The sequence below is a fragment of the Leucoraja erinacea genome, chromosome 18 (assembly GCF_028641065.1).
Source record: "Leucoraja erinacea ecotype New England chromosome 18, Leri_hhj_1, whole genome shotgun sequence".
In the NCBI taxonomy this organism is placed as follows: Eukaryota; Metazoa; Chordata; class Chondrichthyes; order Rajiformes; family Rajidae; genus Leucoraja; species Leucoraja erinaceus.
Window position 1 is genome coordinate 36579443 of NC_073394.1, and position 18390 is coordinate 36597832.

At 45.5% G+C, this 18390-nt stretch overlaps 1 protein-coding gene across 1 annotated transcript in view; it reads left to right on the plus strand.

Moving 5' to 3' along the window:
• LOC129705977 (uncharacterized) overlaps positions 1-18390 on the plus strand; it is a 126055-nt gene that overhangs the window by 31361 nt on the left and 76304 nt on the right. The window contains exons 15-19 of the mRNA XM_055649951.1: positions 14535-14573; positions 15390-15422; positions 16562-16600; positions 17434-17466; positions 18321-18359. Coding sequence (XP_055505926.1) covers positions 14535-14573; positions 15390-15422; positions 16562-16600; positions 17434-17466; positions 18321-18359 — 183 coding nt within the window. The remainder of the gene's footprint in view (positions 1-14534; positions 14574-15389; positions 15423-16561; positions 16601-17433; positions 17467-18320; positions 18360-18390) is intronic.

Below are 18390 nucleotides of genomic sequence, written 5' to 3' on the forward strand. Positions count from 1 at the left end.
TATGCCAAATTTTCATGCAGTTTTAAACGTGCTCCCGTGCCACCACATGGAGGTCCGCCTGTTCATTGTCAATGTTACCTCCAGGGGAGCAGTGTTGTCTGAGCAGGAATTGGAGGCTGAAGTCAGTCCCCTCTAGGGCTGGACTGGGTGTGTGAGAGCTCCTGTTGGGAGGCTGGTTCCCTCTGGTGACCAGATTCCTTCACATGGATCAGATTGTTGTCTGGTGTGGTGACTGCTTGCCAGTGGACATCACACGGGGACAGGGGGAGGCCGCACAGTCCAGCAGTAATGTGTTGTCTCCATCTCCTGGTCCAAGTAACTGCCATTGTATTACCGGATCTTTTTATCATCACTTTGACCTTGCAAAATAAATTGTTCTCTTCTATCTGTTATGTAAATAAATCGCTACCATCAGTGCTGATGGAATTTATTGTGAAGTGACATTTGAATCCTTCTCCCCAACAGGAAATGACAACTACCGTCCACCCAGTGAAGGTCAGTCACAGTTTGCACATCTATTTATTTGGGATATAGTGATGGATCCTGTTGTTCTCAATGCCAGAACCCTTTGTCTTTACACTGGCTGAGGAGCTGATGAAGATTTACTTGTCCAGTGAATGTTTCTTCATCTCAGGGGCTCTCTCTGGATGGAGGATCACTCTCTTCCATGTGTGTTAAGTGAGTCGTCTACTGTCTGATAAGGGCAATGGGGAAACCACCCCTACTCTTCCACATATTTGGCAGGAAAGGGATACATGGTTAGGTTGTTTACTTCTACTGCGGACCTCTCGTTGTTCCAGATCATGGACTGGAGGTTAGAAACGCCATCCTGATTCCTCCTTCTCAACCCGGACATCAGAGATTCCCAAAATTTGGGGGAAATGTTGCATTATTTTCAAGAAGTTAGTTTCAGTGTTGGAACAGGAATGGGAGAATTTAAAAGCAAGCTGGTGGATTGATGAAGGCAGTTCATTTCAGTGTCCCAGCAGGAGTGTGAAATTTAAAAGCTACCCCATGGATTAGTGCAGCCAACCAATTTCAGTGTTGGAGCAGCAGCGGAAGAATTTAAAAGCCAGCCCGTGAATTGGTTGGGTGATAATAACTATTAAAAAGAAGGTATGTTGTGGTGGATTAGCCGATTGGGAGCAGCCATGTTGGGAGAGAGGTTGGTTGAGGTAAAGTGCTATGTGGAGGTCAAATGCGAGTCTTTCGCTCAAGAGTCTAAACTTTAAGTTTATTGTCACGTTTACTGAGGTACAGTGAAAAACTTTTGTTGCATGCTAACCAGTTAGCAGAAAGGCAATACATAATCACAATAGAGCCATCCACAGGAATATGGATACATAATAAGGGAATAATGTAAAACATGTTTAAGGCAAGATTAAGTCCAGTAAAGTCCAATCAAAAATAGTGCGAGCGTCTCAAAGAGGTAGATAGTAGCTCAGGACTGCTCTCAAGTTGTCGGTAGGACGGTTCGGTTGCCTGATAATAGCTGGGAAGAAAGTGTCCCTGAATTTGGAGGTTTGTTTTTTTACACTTCTATACCTTTAGCCCACTGGGAAAGGAGAGAAGAGGGAGTGGCTGGGTGTGACTCATCCTTGATTATGCCTCTGAGGAAGCATGAAGTGGAAATGGAGTCAATGGAATGGAGGTTGGTTTATGTGATGGTCTGGACTGTGTCTATAATTCTCTGCAACTTCTTGTGGTCTTTGATGGAGCTGTTCCCAAACCATGCTGAGTGGATCCCGATGCATGAATGCTTTTGATCTGTAGACGTTTGTGAGAGTTGTTGGGGACATGTCAAACTTCCTAAGCCTTCTAAGGAAGTAAGGAAGTGCTTTCTTGGCCGTTGCTTTGATCTGGATGGTCCAGGATGTTATTGGTGATATTGACTCCTAGGAATTTGAGGTTTTCAGCCATCTCGACTTCAGTACCATCAATGCAAACTGGGGTATATGTACCACTTGGCTTCCTGAAGACGATCACTATCTCCATGTCTTAATGACATCGAGAGAAAGGTTGTTACCTCAACACCAGATCACAAGGTTCTCAATCTCCTTCTGTACTCCATCTCATGATTATTTTATCTATAATTATCTCATGATTATTTTATATCCAGCGCACGATGGTGGTGTCGTCTGCGAATTTGTAAATTGCATTGGAGTGCTGTCTAGTTGGAAAGCGTGAGTGTTTGGCTCAAGAATCTTGGGTGAGGAGGTTGAGCTTGAGGGAGCTCAGAAGGAAAAGGTACAGCCGGCCATTGCATTTTATTCTTGTGATATTTCTTTCTTAGTTGAGTGCAGTTGTGATGGACAGTAGAATAGTGCAATGTTCCTCCTGCAGGATGTGGGAAGTCAGGGAAACTGCTGGTGACTTTTGCGGCTAAACCTGTGGCAATTATATCCAGGTGCAGCACCTTTCAGGCTGTTAGGGAGCTGGACAACCTCAGCATCATCCAGGAGAATGAGAGCTTAAATAAGACATAGTGAGGTGGTCGCACCTAAGCTTCAGGAGGAGAGTGGGAGGGTAACCACGGGGAAAGGGATTAGACAGAGAGTGTGTGTCCCTTGTGGCCATTCCCCTTTAAAACAGGTACATTCTCTTGAATGAATAAATTAATTGGCCTTGTATATTCACATACAAGGAATTTGCCTTGCTGCTCCGCCCACGTGACAACATGACATATAGTGACAGTTAGGAATGACACGTAAAACATTAAACATTAGTAATAAAACATTATCGATTAAGCATGTGAATTAAATAAAATACCAAAGCAAAAGGATGATACAGATGTTTGGTTATTGAGTAGAGCTATTACACGTGGAAAAAAATTATTTATGTCTGGCTGTGGCAGCTTTGACTCTTGGATACTATTGGTGGGTGATCCTTCAGGGATGAGTGGGTATAGCAGGCATGGCTGTGGTACTAAGGCTGGTTTAGAGGCACAGTAGGGAAGGATAAGGTAAGGCAGAGCTATAGTGGTAGGAGACTTGAAGGAAGTGCACTGAAGCTGGTTTACACTGAAGATAGACACAAAAAGCTGGAGTAACTCAGCAGGACAGGCAGCATCTCTGAAGAGAAGGAATGGGTGAGGTTTTGGGTCAAGATTCGCTTGTTAGGGGCCTGACAGGAGATTCTTTGTCAACAATCAAGGCTTCAGGACAGTGTGTTGCCTCCCTGGTGCCAAGGAACATCCTGAAAGTAGTATGCTTTAAAAGTGTGATGACAAGAGATCAGGGCATGCATGTTCCTGTTATTGTGAAGGGCAAGGCAGGTGGGCGTAAGGAAGCTTAGTTGACGAGATAAATTAAAGTGCGGGTCAGGAAAATGGAAGCATGGCACAGGTATAAACAGCTGGCATCTAATGTATCCCTAGATACGAACTGAGGAACATGCTTAATAAGGAAGGGGGCAGGAGATAGTCTGCAGATAATATTAAGGAAAATTCAAAAAGCTTTTATAAGTACAGGTACATTAAAGGAAATATTAGGTGACTGGAGAGAATAGGGCCCCTCATAAGCCAGAGTGGTCATCCCCGTATGGAGACGCAGGAGATGGACAAATTCCTCAATAAGTATTTTCCCTCTATTTTTACTGTGGAGAAAGTCATGAACACTGGGGAACTTGAGACAGTTAATGGAAGTGTATTGACATACCGGGCAGGACTTGTCAGAGATTGGTCCAGATCCCTGCGCGCATCATATCACTGGCTAGGGGAGACGGAAGGGTGGGGGTCAATTTCCCCACACAAGACTGCCCGGAGCTGGAGGGTGACTGGGCGCTCTGAACTTGAGCACCAAGGTGTAAATGGCCGAAAGAGCGCATCCCTCGGGACAGCCCCCATTCTCTCCCCCGGGGTCAGCTCTCTCTGGCCATGGCCGCCATCTGCCTCGTCTCCCCCATGTGACCGCACTGTGACGGGCTGTCAGCAGCACTTGCACACACGAGTCCGGGGACAGATGGGGACAGTCTGGACCCTCCCCCCCCCCCCCCTAGATTCACTGACCGTGATGCACCGCCACTGGACTCTGACCCCCACACCAGGGAGATTCACCCCCCTCTCCCCGGACCCCGACCCACTCATGGGGTGATTCACCCACCCCCCCCGGCAGCAGGGACAGATGAATCACCCGGTGTGGGTGTCGGGCGGTGAATCACCCCATGTGTGGGTCGGGGCCCGGTGGTCGGGGGGGTTGGATATCCCTGGTGTGGGGGTTGGGGTCCAGTGGCGGTGCATCGCGGTCAGTGACTCTGGGTGGGTGGAGGGACCAGACTGTCCCCAACTCTGCTCCACCCGGCCCCGTGTGTGTGTGCGCTGCCGGCCCACAGCCTGTCACAGTTCGGCTGCACGGGGAGATGAAGCGGAGGGCGGCCGTGGCCGGACAGTGCAGAACCCAGGGGGAAGAGTGGGGGCTGTCCTGAGGGATGTGGAATGGAGCGAGGTGGAGGATAAATGCTCCTAGCATTGGAAGACTCAAATAGGGAAAGCTAGCAGTCAGGGTGAGAGGCAGGAGGCAGAGAAGGGTAGCACTCGGACCCAAAATGTAGAGGAGAAAGAAGAAAAGGATAATAAAAAGAGAATAAGAGGGGGTGGGTTTCTTAAATGTGTATATTTTAACGCTAGGAGCATTGTAAGAAAGGTGGATGAGCTTAGAGCCTGGATTGACACCTGGAAGTATGATGTTGTGGCGATCAGTGAAACATGGTTGCAGGAGGGCTGTGATTGGAAACTAAATATTCCAGGATTTTGTTGCTTCAGGTGTGATTGAATTGGAGGGGCAAGCTACCCAGGCGGAATATGAGGTGCTGTTCCTCCAATTTCCGGTGTTGCTCACTCTGGCAATGGAGGAGACCCAGGACAGAGAGGTCGGATTGGGAATGGGAGGGGGAGTTGAAGTGCTGAGCCACCGGGAGTTCAGGTAGGTTATTGCGGACTGAACAGAGGTGTACGGCGAAACGATCACCCAACCTCCGCTTAGTCTCCCCGATGTAGATCAGCTGACATCTAGAGCAGCGGATGCAGTAGATGAGGTTGGAGGAGATACAGGTGAACCTTTGTCGCACCTGGAACGACTGCTTGGGTCCTTGAATGGAGTCGATGGGGGAGGTGAAGGGACAGGTGTTGCATTTCTTGTGGTTGCAACGGAAAGTGCCCGGGGAGGGGGTGGTATGGGAGGGAAGGGAAGAATTGACAAGGGAGTTGCGGAGGGGGCGGTCTTTGCGGAAGGCAGACATAGGGGGAGATGGGAAGATGTGGCGAGTGGTGGGGTCACGTTGGAGGTGGCGGAAATGGCGGAGGATTATGTGTTGTATTTGCCGGCTGGTGTGGTGAAAGGTGAGGACCAGGGGGACTCTGCCCTTGTTGCGAGTGCGGGGATGGAGATAGAGAGCTGTGTTGCGTGGTACGGATGAGACCCTGGTGCGAGCCTCGTCTATGGTGGCGGAGGGGAATCCCCGTTCCCTGAAGAACAAGGACATTTCCGATGCCCTGATATGGAATGTCTCATCCTGGGAACAGATGCGGCGTAGGTGGAGGAATTGGGAGTAGGGGATGGTGTCTTTACAGGGGGCAGGGTGGGAAGACGTGTAGTCCAGATAGCCATGTGAGTCAGTTGGTTTGTAGTGTATGTCGGTCAGAAGTCCGTCAGAGGTATGTGTTGGGGAACAGTTCGGGTCCAGTGATCACAATACCATTAGTTTCAATATAATTATGGAGAGGGTCAGAACTGGACCTAGGGTTGAGATTTTTGATTGGAGAAAGGCTAACTTTGAGGAGATGCGAAAGGATTTAAAAGAGTAAATTGGGACATTTTGTTTTATGGGAAAGACGTGGAAGAGAAATGGAGGACATTTAAAGGTGAAATTTTAAGAGTACAGAATCTTTATGTCCCTGTTCGGTTGAAAGGGAAATAGTAAAAATTGGAAAGAGCCATGGTTTTCAAGAGAAATTGGACACTTGGTTCGGAAAAAGAGAGAGATCTACAATAATTATAGGCAGCATGGAGTAAATGAGGTGCTTGAGGAGTATAAAGAATGTAAAAAGAATCTTAAGAAAGAAATTAGAAAAGCTCAAAGAAGATATGAGGTTGCTTTGGCAAGTAACGTGAAAGTAAATACAAAGGGTTTCTACAGCTATATTAATAGCAAAAGGATAATGAGGGATAGAATTGGTCCATTAGAGAGTCAGAGTGGACAGCTATCTGCAGAGCCAAAAGAGATGGGGGAGATATTGAACAATTTATTTTCTTCGGTATTCACCAAGGACAAGGATATTGAATTATGTGACGTAAGGGAAACAAGTAGAGTAGCTATGGAAACTATGAGATTCAAAGAAGAGGAAGTACTGACACTTTTGAAAAATATAAAAGTGGATAAGTCTCCAGGTCCGGACAGGATATTCCCTAGGACATTGAGGGAAGTTAGCGTAGAAATAGCAGGGGCCATGACAGAAATATTTCAAATGTCATTAGAAATGGGAATAGTGCCGGAGGATTGGCGTACTGCGCATGTTGTTCCATTGTTTTAAAAGGGTTCTAAGAGTAAACCTAGCAATTATAGACCTGTTAGATTGACGTCAGCGGTGGGCAAATTAATGGAAAGGATACTTAGAGATAATATATATAAGCATCTGGATAAACAGGGTCTGATTAGGAACAGTCAACATGGATTTGTGCCAAATGTTTGACTAATCTTCTTGAGGTTACTCGGGAAATTGATGAGAGTAAAGCAGTGGATGTTGTATATATGGACTTCAGTAAGGCCTTTGACAAGGTTCCTCGTGGAAGGTTGGTTAAGAAGATTCAATTGTTGGGTATTAATGGTGGAGTAGCAAGATGGATTCAACAGTGGCTGAATGGGAGATGCCAGAGAGTAATGATGGATGGCTGTTTGTCAGGTTGGAGGCCAGTGACTAGTGGGGTGCCTCAGGGATCCGTGTTGGGTCCACTGTTGTTTGTCATGTACATCAATGATCTGGATAATGGTGTGGTAAATTGGATTAGTAAGTATGCAGATGATACTAAGGTAGGTGGTGTTGTGGATAATGAAGTAGATTTTCAAAGTCTACAGAGCGATTTAGGCCATTTGGAAGAGTGGGCTGAAAGATGGCAGATGGAGTTTAATGCTGATAAGTGTGAGGTGCTACATCTTGGTAGGACAAATCAAAATAAAACGTACATGGTAAATGGCAGTGAATTGAGGAATGCAGTTGAACAGAGGGATCTAGGAATAACTGTGCACAGTTCCCTGAAGGTGGAATCTCATGTCGATAGGGTGGTAAAGAAAGCTGTTGGTGTGCTGGCCTTTATAAATCAGAGCATTGAGTATAAAAGTTGGGATGTAATGTTAAAAATGTACAAGGCATTGGTGAGGCCAATTCTGGAGTATGGTGTACAATTTTGGTCGCCTAATTATAGGAAGGAAGTCAACAAAATAGAGAGAGTACAGAGGAGATTTACTAAAATGTTGCCTGGGTTTCAGCAACTAAGTTACAGAGAAAGGTTGAACGTTAGGTCTTTATTCTTTGGATATGGTCTGAGTGCAGGTAGATAGGACTAGGGGAGAATAAGTGTTCGGCACGGACTAGAAGTGCCGGGATTGCCTGTTACCTTGCTGTAATTGTTATATGTGTTCCTTCAGCCGCTTACACCTTGGTGCTCAGGTTCAGAGCGCCCTGTCACCCTCCAGCCCTAGGCGGTTTGTGTGGGAAAATGACCCCCAGCCTCCCGTCTCCCTGGCTAGTGATGTGTTGAACGCAGTGGTCTAGACCAATCGCCGACAATTCCCGCCCCCCGGAGAAGTCATGTCCATTATTTGGCTTTTAGGCGTTGCGTCCATTCAGTGAGTTGGCTTTTCGGCATTGCGCCCTTTTGGTTAGTTGGCTTTTAGGCGTCCCGCCCTTTTGGTTATTTGGCTTTAGCCGTTGCGTCCGTTCGGTTATTTGGCTTTTTTGCATTGTTTCCATTTGGTTATTTGCTTTCACTTCTTCGCTTTGGCTTCTCATCCTTCAACGGCACGTCCAGGTACCATGCCAATCATGATTGATCACGGATGAGGTGCCAGAAGACTGGAGGATGGCTAATGTTGTCACCTCTATTAAATAAGGGCTGCAAGGCAAAGCCTGGGAACTATAGACCAGTGAGCCTAACATCTATGCTAGGCATGTTACTGGAGAGTGTGCTGAGGGATAAGATGTTTATACATTTCAGCAAGGCATGTGAAAAGGTTCCATACGGTCGGCTGCTCTGGAAGGTTAGATCACATGGGATCGAGGTAGAGCTAGCTGACTAGATAGAAAATTAGCTTAATGAATGGAAGCAGTGGGTGATTATGGAAGGTTATATTTTAACTGAAGGTCTGTGACGGGTGATGTGTCTCATTGTTTTATATCATTTATTTGGATGAGAATGTATAAGGTATAAATAGTAAGTTTGCTGATGAAACTAAAGTGGGTGGTATTGTAGATAACAATGATGGTCATTAAAAATTACAGCAGGATCTTTATCAGTTGGGCAAGTGGGCTGAGGAATGGTTAATGGAGATAATTAAAGATAAGTGCAAGGTATTTATTTTTCGGAAGTCAAACCAGACCAAGACCTTCACAGTAAATGTCAGGAACTGGAGTGTTATCGAGCAGAAGGATCTTGGAGCGCAGGTACATGGTTCTTCAAAGTGGTGTCACAGGTAGACAAGATAGTCAAGAAGGTTTCTAGCACATTGGTCTTCAACAGTCAGTGTATAGAGTATAGAAGTTGGGATGTTATGTTAAAGTTGGACAGGACATTGGTGAGGCTACATTTGGCGTACGGTGTTCAGTTTTGGTTACCCTGCCACAGGAAAGATGTTGTTAAGTGGGAAAGAGTGCAGAGAAGATTTACGAGGATGTTGCCAGGACCTGAGGGCCTGATAGAGGTTAGGCAGGCTAGTACTTTATTCCTTAGAGAGCGGGAGGATGAGGGGTGACAAATGACAAATGTATGAAAAGAACCAATCAAAGCCAGCACTGATCATCGAGGAATGGTGGAGATATGGTATCACCTTTTCCACAGTCAACAATAGACTATTGTGGGCTCCACATTTTCTTGGTCATTGGTGCTGGCTTTAATTTGTTCTTTTCATACCTTTCATTCATTTGTTCTTTGTACCTTTCCATACTTCCAGTTTCCCTCTCCCTGACTCTCAGCCTGAAGAAGGGTCCTGACCAAAAGAATCACCTACCTCCAGAGATGCTACCTGACCCGTTGGGTTACTCCAGCATTTTGTGTCTGTCTAAGAGGTAACCATTGTTGTTCTACAACTGTAAGAACTATCTTTCTGCAAGATCTTTGTTAATGTTAGTTTACCTGTTGGGTAAAAAATGCACAGATGCAATGAGGAAGCCTCTGTCTTGAATAATTTTGATGAAAAGAATGAGGAAAAGGGCAGCATCAGGGTTTTACAATAGGATGTTGATTGCTTGATTTAGCTGTGGTTCATGGAATAGACATCCATGCACAGCCTTTGACATTTTGGGAATATAAATTCAAAAATAAATGTGAAATATAATCTGACTTTCAGGGTGCAATTTGAGGAAGGCTGACGCATTTTTGTTGGCAGATTTAATTTGATCATCTTAGACAAAGATACTCCATCCTCTGATTGTACAAAAGCAAACTTAAAAATAAAGATGTGGGTAGTTGTAATGCAAAATAACTTAACTACAAGTGGATAAATGACTTCCTGACCAACTGAACACAATGAGCGAGGATAGGTGACAAATTATCCTCTACGGTAATCCTTGGCACTGGTGCCCCTGCAAGGATAAGTTCTCAGCCCCCTTCTAAACTTCTTATACATTCATGTGTGCAGCCAAATGCTAACGCAAATCAATTTACGAATTTGCAAAAGACACTATCGTAGAGGGCTGAATATCAAATAGTGATGAGATGGCGTACAGGAGGGACTTGGAGAAACTTATAACCTGGTACCAAGACAACAACCTCTCCCTCAGTGTCAGCAAGACAAAGGAGATCATGTCGACATCAGGAAGTGAAGCGGTCGGTACACACAACATACATTGATAGCGCCGAAGTAGGAACAGTTGAAAACTTCAAGCTCTTAGGAATAAATATCACCAGCAACTTGTCCTGGACCAGCCACATCACAGCAATGGCCAAGAAAGCACACCAACACCTCGACTTTCTCAGAAGCTAAGGAGGTTCAGTATGTCCCTAGCAACCCTCACCTTTCCACAGATGTGCCGTAGAAAGCGTTTTATAAGGATGTATCACAGCCTGGCTTGGGAACAGCTCCATCCAAGAACACACAAAATTGCATACAATTGTGAACGTAGCCCAGACCATCACGCAAACCAACTTCCCTTCCATTGACTCCATCTGCACTTCACACTACCTCGACAAGGACACCAGCATAATCAACTAGAGAGTGGCCCTAACCTCCATTTATCTCAATGGAGATCTTCAAACTATCTTTAATCAGACTTTACTGGACTTTATCTTCCACATTATGGTGCTCTTTATCCTCTATTAATACACTGTAGATGGCATATGGAATCGTCACTCAGGGTTCTAAGGGCCCTGATTTCATGATTGTGGATTAGATAGCACAGGACAAAAGCTTTTCACTGTAGCTGTTAACACTTGACACAATTAAACTAAACTAAACTAATAAACTAAACTAAACTAAAAGTTGTTTCAGTGAGTTATTGAAGAATCTGTGTATACCCAGTCCAGTCCCTTGTTCATGTTGATTGATATCTGACTTCCTTTTATACAGCGGGACCCCATGAGTATTTTCCACCAGCTCAGCACACAGGTTAGTCCTGCTCACCCAAAGGTGGACTTACACCCCATTCTTCTATCGGTCTTCCTCCAGTGTTTCTGTATTTGTTACAAGCAAGAAATGTATTTTTCCTTTTGAACATAGCACCAGTTTGGGATATGATATTTTTACCTTTCAGCCAGTTTTCTTCCTTCCATTGTTTGAACTGACCTTGTGATTCTCTTCACAAAAATGGACCATTCCTTTTTGTCTCCGTGTGTTCCTTGCCAATGTTACCTCTGGGGGAGCAGTGTTGGCTGAGCAGGAACTGGGGGCTGAAGTCAGTCCCCATTGTGACAGGACTGGGTGAGTGAGAGCTCCTGTTGGGAGGCTGGTTCCCTCTGGTGACCAGATTCCTTCACACAGATTAGATTGTTGTCTGGTGCGGTGACTGTTCGCCAATAGATATCACACGGGGACGGGGGCAGCTGCTCAGTGCTGTGTTGTCTCCAGATCCTGTTCCAAGTATCTGACGTTGTATCACAGGATCACTGGATCTTTTCATCATCACATTGACATTACTGATTACATTCACAGCTTCCATCTGTAATGTAAATTAGACAGAGAAGCAGAATTAGGCCATTCGGCCCATCAAGTCTCCTCTGGCATTAGATCATGGCTGATCTATTTTTCTCTCTCAACCCCATTCTCCTGCCTTCTCCCCATAACGTTTGCAAGCCTTACCAACTACAGAACCTAATCAATCTCCGCTTTAAAAACACCCAATGACTTGACCTCCCCAGCCACCTGTGGCAATGAATTCCATAGATTCACCAACCTCTGGCAAAAGACATTCATCTTCATCTTCATCCTTATATATCGGTATCATCAGTTTTGCTGGATTTTACAGTGAAGCGACATTTGAATCCTTCTCGCCAGCAGAAAACGACAACGAGCATCCACCCAGCGAAGGTCAGACACAGTTTGCAATATGAGATAATGGTGATAGATCCACTTGTTTCCAAAGGTAGAATTCTTTGTCCCTGACACATGTTGAGGGGTTGGTGAAGATCTGCTTGACCAGTGAATTTGTCGTTGTCTCAGATGATCGCTCAGTGACTCACTTCTACTCAAGTTCTAAGTGTCCTCCATTCTTTGACGAGGTCAATGTGGGAACTACAGTCTATTCCACAGATGGGACAGGGCATCTTGACGGGGAAGCAGGGTGGACAGATAGTCAGGTGGTTCAATCCTTCTGCCGCAAACAAAGATTCAAGTTGGCCATTTGAACATGAAATCTGTTTGGGATTTGATACTTTACCTACCCATCAATGTCCTTCCTTTCACTGTGAACTGACCTTCTGATCCTCCATTACTGGAAGAACTGGTCCACTTCCTTCCTTCAGGTTAACGATCACGTTGCCTTGAGGTGAAAAGCCTTTGATTTTGAAACGTGGTCCCCTTGCTCCAGCGTTGAAATCCTTTGTTATGCGAGTTGCCAAGGGGCTCCCTGAGGCTGGTGAGGTGACTGACGTGATGGGCAGCATCTCTGATGAGATGGAATAGATGGCATTTCGGACCGAGACCCTTCTGCAGACAGAGTCAATGGAAAGGGAAATGAGAAATAAAGATTGTGATATAGAGGGACACAGAACAAAGAAGTAACGATGATCAGGAAAATGGTCCATTCTTGGCTGTGGGCCAGGTGAAAACGAGTTAAACGGACAATGAAACACACCAGAGTGCCAATGAAACTAGTACAATGACTAGGATGGGCGCGAGATGGAGAGAGATTACAGAGAGCATTAACACAAACTTTTAATAAAACACATTAAAATTAACAAATAAAAGACGAAAAAACAGACAGACTGTTGGCGAGGCAGCCATCGCTGACAGCACCACATGGTGAAATACTTCATGATGAGAGGCAGCGAGGGGCTCCTTGAGGATGGCAAGGTGACAGGAAGCCTGCGATCCCTCTGATCTGGCTGTTGGGTTCAGCAACCTGTCCACAGTTTAAAATCAGCTTACCTCTGGCGAACACAAGCATGTGTCCGCACCTTAATAATAATAATAATAATAAATTTTATTTGCGGGCGCCTTTCAAAGTCTCAAGGACACCTTACAGAGATTAACAAGAGAGAAAAAAACATATAGTCGGAGTAAAATAAATAATAAGGACATCACCAATACACAAATTAAAGACAGAAATCGCTCCAAAGACAAAAAAACAAAAACACAATGTCAAGAGAGAGTAGCGGCAGCTAAAGCGTGCCAGCGTCCACTCTCCCTTCCGACAGCCATCTTGGACACAGACTAACATATTAACTTACACACAAAAAAATCATCCCCCAACAATGATTGCCGCTGTGGGGGAAGGCACAATGTCCAGTCCCCATCTCCAGTTCTCCCAAAGTCAGGCCTATTGAGGCCACCGCTATTGCCTCTACGGAGGCCCGATGTTCCTGGCCGTTCTGGCCGTGTGGTGTTGCCCCGGCGTCGGGAGAGTCCTTTCAGCAATAGCGCTCCAGCACTGTGCCGCCACCGAAGCCGAGGTGCTGGGCGGTCCCCGACAGGAAACGGCGCTCCACGCCCGCTGGTAGGCCATGAGGACGAGTCGACGGGGCAGCCCAGACAAACAGCTGCCTTACCAACCAGGTAGGGACCTAGAAATATTATTACCCTCTACCCCCCACATTAAAAAGTAATTTCTCCCACAGACAAGGCACAGAACACACTAAAACTTCCAAAAAAAGGTGAATTAAACGGACGGCTGCTGGTTAGCAGCCGTTCCCCAAGATGGCTCCTCCTCGACCTTGACATAGGGGTCCACCTGTCCCTTGTCAACATGCTCTCAGGGGAACAGTGTCGGCTTAGCAGGAACTGGGGGCTGAAGTCAGTCCCCACTGAGACAGGGCTGGGTCAGTGAGAGCTGGTTCCCTCCCGTGAACAGATGGATCAGACTGTTGTCTGGTGCAGTGACTGCTTGCCAGTGGACATCACACCAGAACTGGGGAAGGTGGTACAGCTGCTCAGGACTCGGGTGTCTCCAGATCCTGTTTCAAGTCTTGGCCGTGGTATATCGGGATGACTGGCTCTCCCCATCTCATTGAACTTACTGATTAGATCTGTATCTTCCATCTGTTGTTTAAATACATCAGTATCATCAGCATTGATGTCATTCATGGTGAAGTGATATTTGAATCCTTTTCCCCAGCAGACCATGGCAGATACCAACCACCCAGTGAAGGTCAGTCACAGTTTCAATGTTCTTGAATTTGGGAAAATAGTGATGGATATGTCGGAATGAGCTGCAGATGCTGTTTTACATTGAGGAGAGACAAAAGCTGTTTGGGATCGAGACTCTTCAGTCTATAGAAGGGTCTCGACCCGAAATGTCACCCATTTCTTCTCTCCAGAAATGCCGCCTGTCCCTCTGTTACTCCAACATTTTGTGCTTATACCTCACCGAAATGTTGACATTGAGGATGTCGAAGGCCCAGGCACTGCTCCCTGCAGCACCGTTAAATCACAGCCATCTAGCCCGAGACACTCACATTCATTCCTCATTCCTGTTTCCTGTACGTCTGTCAGCTTCTAAATTTCATTACAAATCTGCACACAGATTTACATATTCTCATATTAAAGAATGGAAAGTCCAATGTTTATCGAGATATTAATCCGCATCTTTCCCATGTGTAATTTTAGTATCTCTGTATACGCAGAGTGGTATTTTGTTCTTGATAATGACTGATATCTGACTTCCTCTTTTACAGCACCACCCCATGAGCATTTTCCACCAGGTCATGAACCAGGTAAGATCTGGTCTGACCCAGAGTCAGATATTCACCCCTCGAGCTCCGTCTATATTCTAATGTTGGTCTTCCTCCAATGTTTCAATGTTTTCTACAGGTATGAAATCCAGTTATTATTTTGAATACAGCATCATACTTTAACCTTCCCAGCAATTTCCTTCCTTTCACTGTGAACTGACCTTGTTTATCCTTCATCAATAGACAGACCAATCCACCTCGTTCCCCTTGGTAACAAACTCGATGACCAGACGTAAAATGCCTTTGTTTTTCAAACATAGTTCCCTTGTTCCAGCGATTAAATATTTCATTATGAGAGGTAGCGAGGGGTTCCTTCAGGCTCTCAAGGTGACAGGAAGCCTGAACTTTCCCTGTGCTCCCTCTGCTCGGGCTGTTGGGTTCAGCAACCCATCCACAGTTTAAAATCAGCTTACCTCTGGCATGTGTCCACACCTGGACCATGGTCCGCCTGTCCCTTGTCAACATGGCCTCAGGGGATCCGTGTTGGCTGAGCTCCTGTTGGGAGGCTGGTACCCTCTGGTGACCAGATTCCTTCTCATGGATCAGATTGTTGTCTGGTGCTGTGACTGCTCGCCGATGGACATCACTCCAGAACCGGTAAGGTGCTACAGCTGCTCAAGACTGGGATCTCCAGATCCTGTTCCAAGTCTTGGCCATTGTATAACGGGATGACTGGCTCTCCCCATCTCATTGAACTGATTGATTAGATCTGTATCTTCCATCTGTTGTTTAAATACATCGGTATCATCAGCATTGATGTCATTTATGGTGAAATTATATTTGAATCCTTTTTCCCAGCAGACCATGGCAGATACCAACCACCCAGTGAAGGTCAGTCACAGTTTCAATGTTCTTGAATTTGGGAAAATAAAGATGGATCCACTTGTTCCCAGAGACAGAACCCTTTGTCTCAGACACTGGCTGTGGAGCTGGTGAAGATCTGCTTGTCCAGTGAATTTGTCTTCTTCTTAGGCGCTCCCTCAGGTCGGAGGGTGACTCACTTCCACTCTGACTCATAGTCATACAGCATGGAAATGGGCCCTTTGGCAAAAACTGACCACAATACTCCAAATGTGGCCTCACCAATATCTTGTACAACAGCAACAACCTCCCAACTTCTGTCCTCAATAATCCAACTGAGAAAGGCCAATGTGCTGAATGCTTTCTGAAACATGATATATTTCTGTGACGGCACTTTCAAGCAACAATGTACCTATGATCCCAGATCCCTCAGTTCTACAACTCTCCCCAGAGCCCTTCTATTCACTGTGATGGCCGTCAAATTTCACTGTACCTTAATTGGTACATGTGACAATTAAATTGAACCTTGAATCTTGCCCTGGTTAGACTTTCAAAAATTCAACAGCTCACATATCTCTATTAACGTCCTTCAAGGTTAAAATATAACATTTGTTTCCCTCACCTAAAATGGATCGGAAGGAATTGCAGATGCTCGTTTACACTGAAGATAGACAGAACAATGCTAGAGTAACTCAGCGTGACAGGCAGCGTCTCTGGATGGTAGGAGTGGGTGAGGTTTCGGGTCGCGATCTTTCTTCAGTCTATAGCAGGAGTTCGACCCAAAAGGTCACCCATGACATCTCTCCTGTGAGGAAGTCTGTCCCTCTGTTACTCCAGCATTTGTGTCTACCCCTCACCCTAAACATGGATGACATTGAATGTCTGAGGACCAAGCACTGATCCCTACAGCTCCATTCAGTCACTGCCATCGAACCCGAGACCACTCCCATTCTTTCTTCATTCCTGTTTCTTCTATGCTTGTCTGCTTCCAAATTACATTACAAATCTGCAGGCTGATTTACATATTCTCATATTTTAATAAAGGGCAAGTCCAAAGTTTATCGAGATATTAATCTGCATCTTTCCCCTGTGTTATTTTAGTTTCTGTGTATACGCAGTGTGGTACTTTTTTCTTGATAACGTTTGTTATCTAACTTCCTATTTTACAGCACCACCCCATGAGCATTTTGCACCAGCTCATGCACCAGGTAAGATCTGGTCTGACCTAGAGTGGGATATTCACCCCTCGAGCTCCGTCTATATTCTACCGTTGGTTTTCCTCCAGTGTTTCAATGTTTTATTCGAAAAGGAAATCCAATTATCCTTTTGAATACAGCATCATCCTGAGATGTGATACCTTAACCGTCCCAGCAATTTCCTTCCTTTCACCGTGAACTGACCTTGTTATCGTTCATCACTAGACAGACCAGTCCACGTCGTTCTCCTTGGTAACAAACTCGATGACCAGACATAAAACACCATTGTTTTTGAAACATGGTTCCCATGTTCCAGCGGTGAAATACTTCATGATGAGAGGTAGCGAGGGGCTCCTTGAGGCTGGCAAGGTGACAAGATTCCTGAGCTTTCCCTGTGCTCCCTCTGCTCGAGCTGTTGGGTTCAGCAACCTGTCCACAGTTTAAATTCAGCTTACCTCTGGCGAACACAATCATGTGTCCACACCATGACATAGGGGTCCGCCTGTCCCTTGACAACATGCCCTCTGCGGGGGCAGTGTTGGCTGACCAGGAATTAGGGTCCGAAGTCAGTCCCCTCAGAGACTACAGATGTTGACCATATTCCTTCACGTGGATCAGATTGTTGTCTGGTGCAGTGATTGCTCGCCAGTGGACACACACCAGAACTGGGGAAGGTGGTACAGCTGCTCAGGACTGGGGTGTTTCTAGGCCGTTGTTTAAAGGGATGACTGGCTTTCCTCATCTCATTGAACTTACTGATTAGATCTGTATATACCACTGTTGCTTAAATACATCGGTATCATCAGTCATTTATGGTGAAGTGATAGTTGAATCCTTTTTCTCAGCAGACCATGGCAGATACCAACCACCCAGTGAAGGTCAGTCATAGTTTGAATGTTCTTGAATTTGGGAAAATAGTGATGGATCCACATGTTCCCAGTGACAGAACCCTTTGTCTCTGACACTGGCTGTGGAGCTGGTGAAGGCCAATGTACTGAAAGCATTCTGAAACATGATATATTTCTGTGTCGCCACTATCAAGCAATGATGTACCTATGATCCCAGATCCCTCAGTTCCACAACACGCCCCTGAGCCCGACTACACTGTGCAGGTCCTGCCCTGGATAGACTTTCAAAAATACAACAACTCGCACTTATCTCTAATAACCTCCAATAAGGTTAACCTATAACATTTGGTTCCCATAACCCTAAATATGTCGGATTGAACTGCAGATGCTGGTTTATATTGAAGATAGACAAACGCTGGAGTAACTGTGCAAGTCTGGAGAAGGAATGGGTGGTGTTTTGGATCGAGACTCTTCTTCAGTCTATAGAAGGGTCTTGACCCGAAACGTCACCCATTCCTTCTCTCCAGAAATGCCACCTGTCCCTCTCTTACTCCAACATTTTGTGTCTATCCCTCACCCAAAACATTGACATTGACGATGTCTGAGGCCCAGGCACTGATCCCTGCAGCATCGTTCAGTCACAGCCATCTAGCCCGAGACACTCACATTCATTCCTCATTCCTGTTTCCTGTACGTTTGTCAGCTTCCAAATTTCATTACAAATCTACACATAGATTTACATATTCTCATATTAACAATGGAATGTCCAATGTTATCGAGATATGAATCCGCATCTTTCCATGTGTAAATTAAGTTCTTCTGTACACATAGTGTGGTACTTTGTTCTTGATAAAGAATGATATCTGACTATCCTCTTACTACAGCACCACCCCATGAGCATTTTCCACTAGCTCATGAACCAGGTAAGATCTGGTCAGACCCAGAGTCGAATAT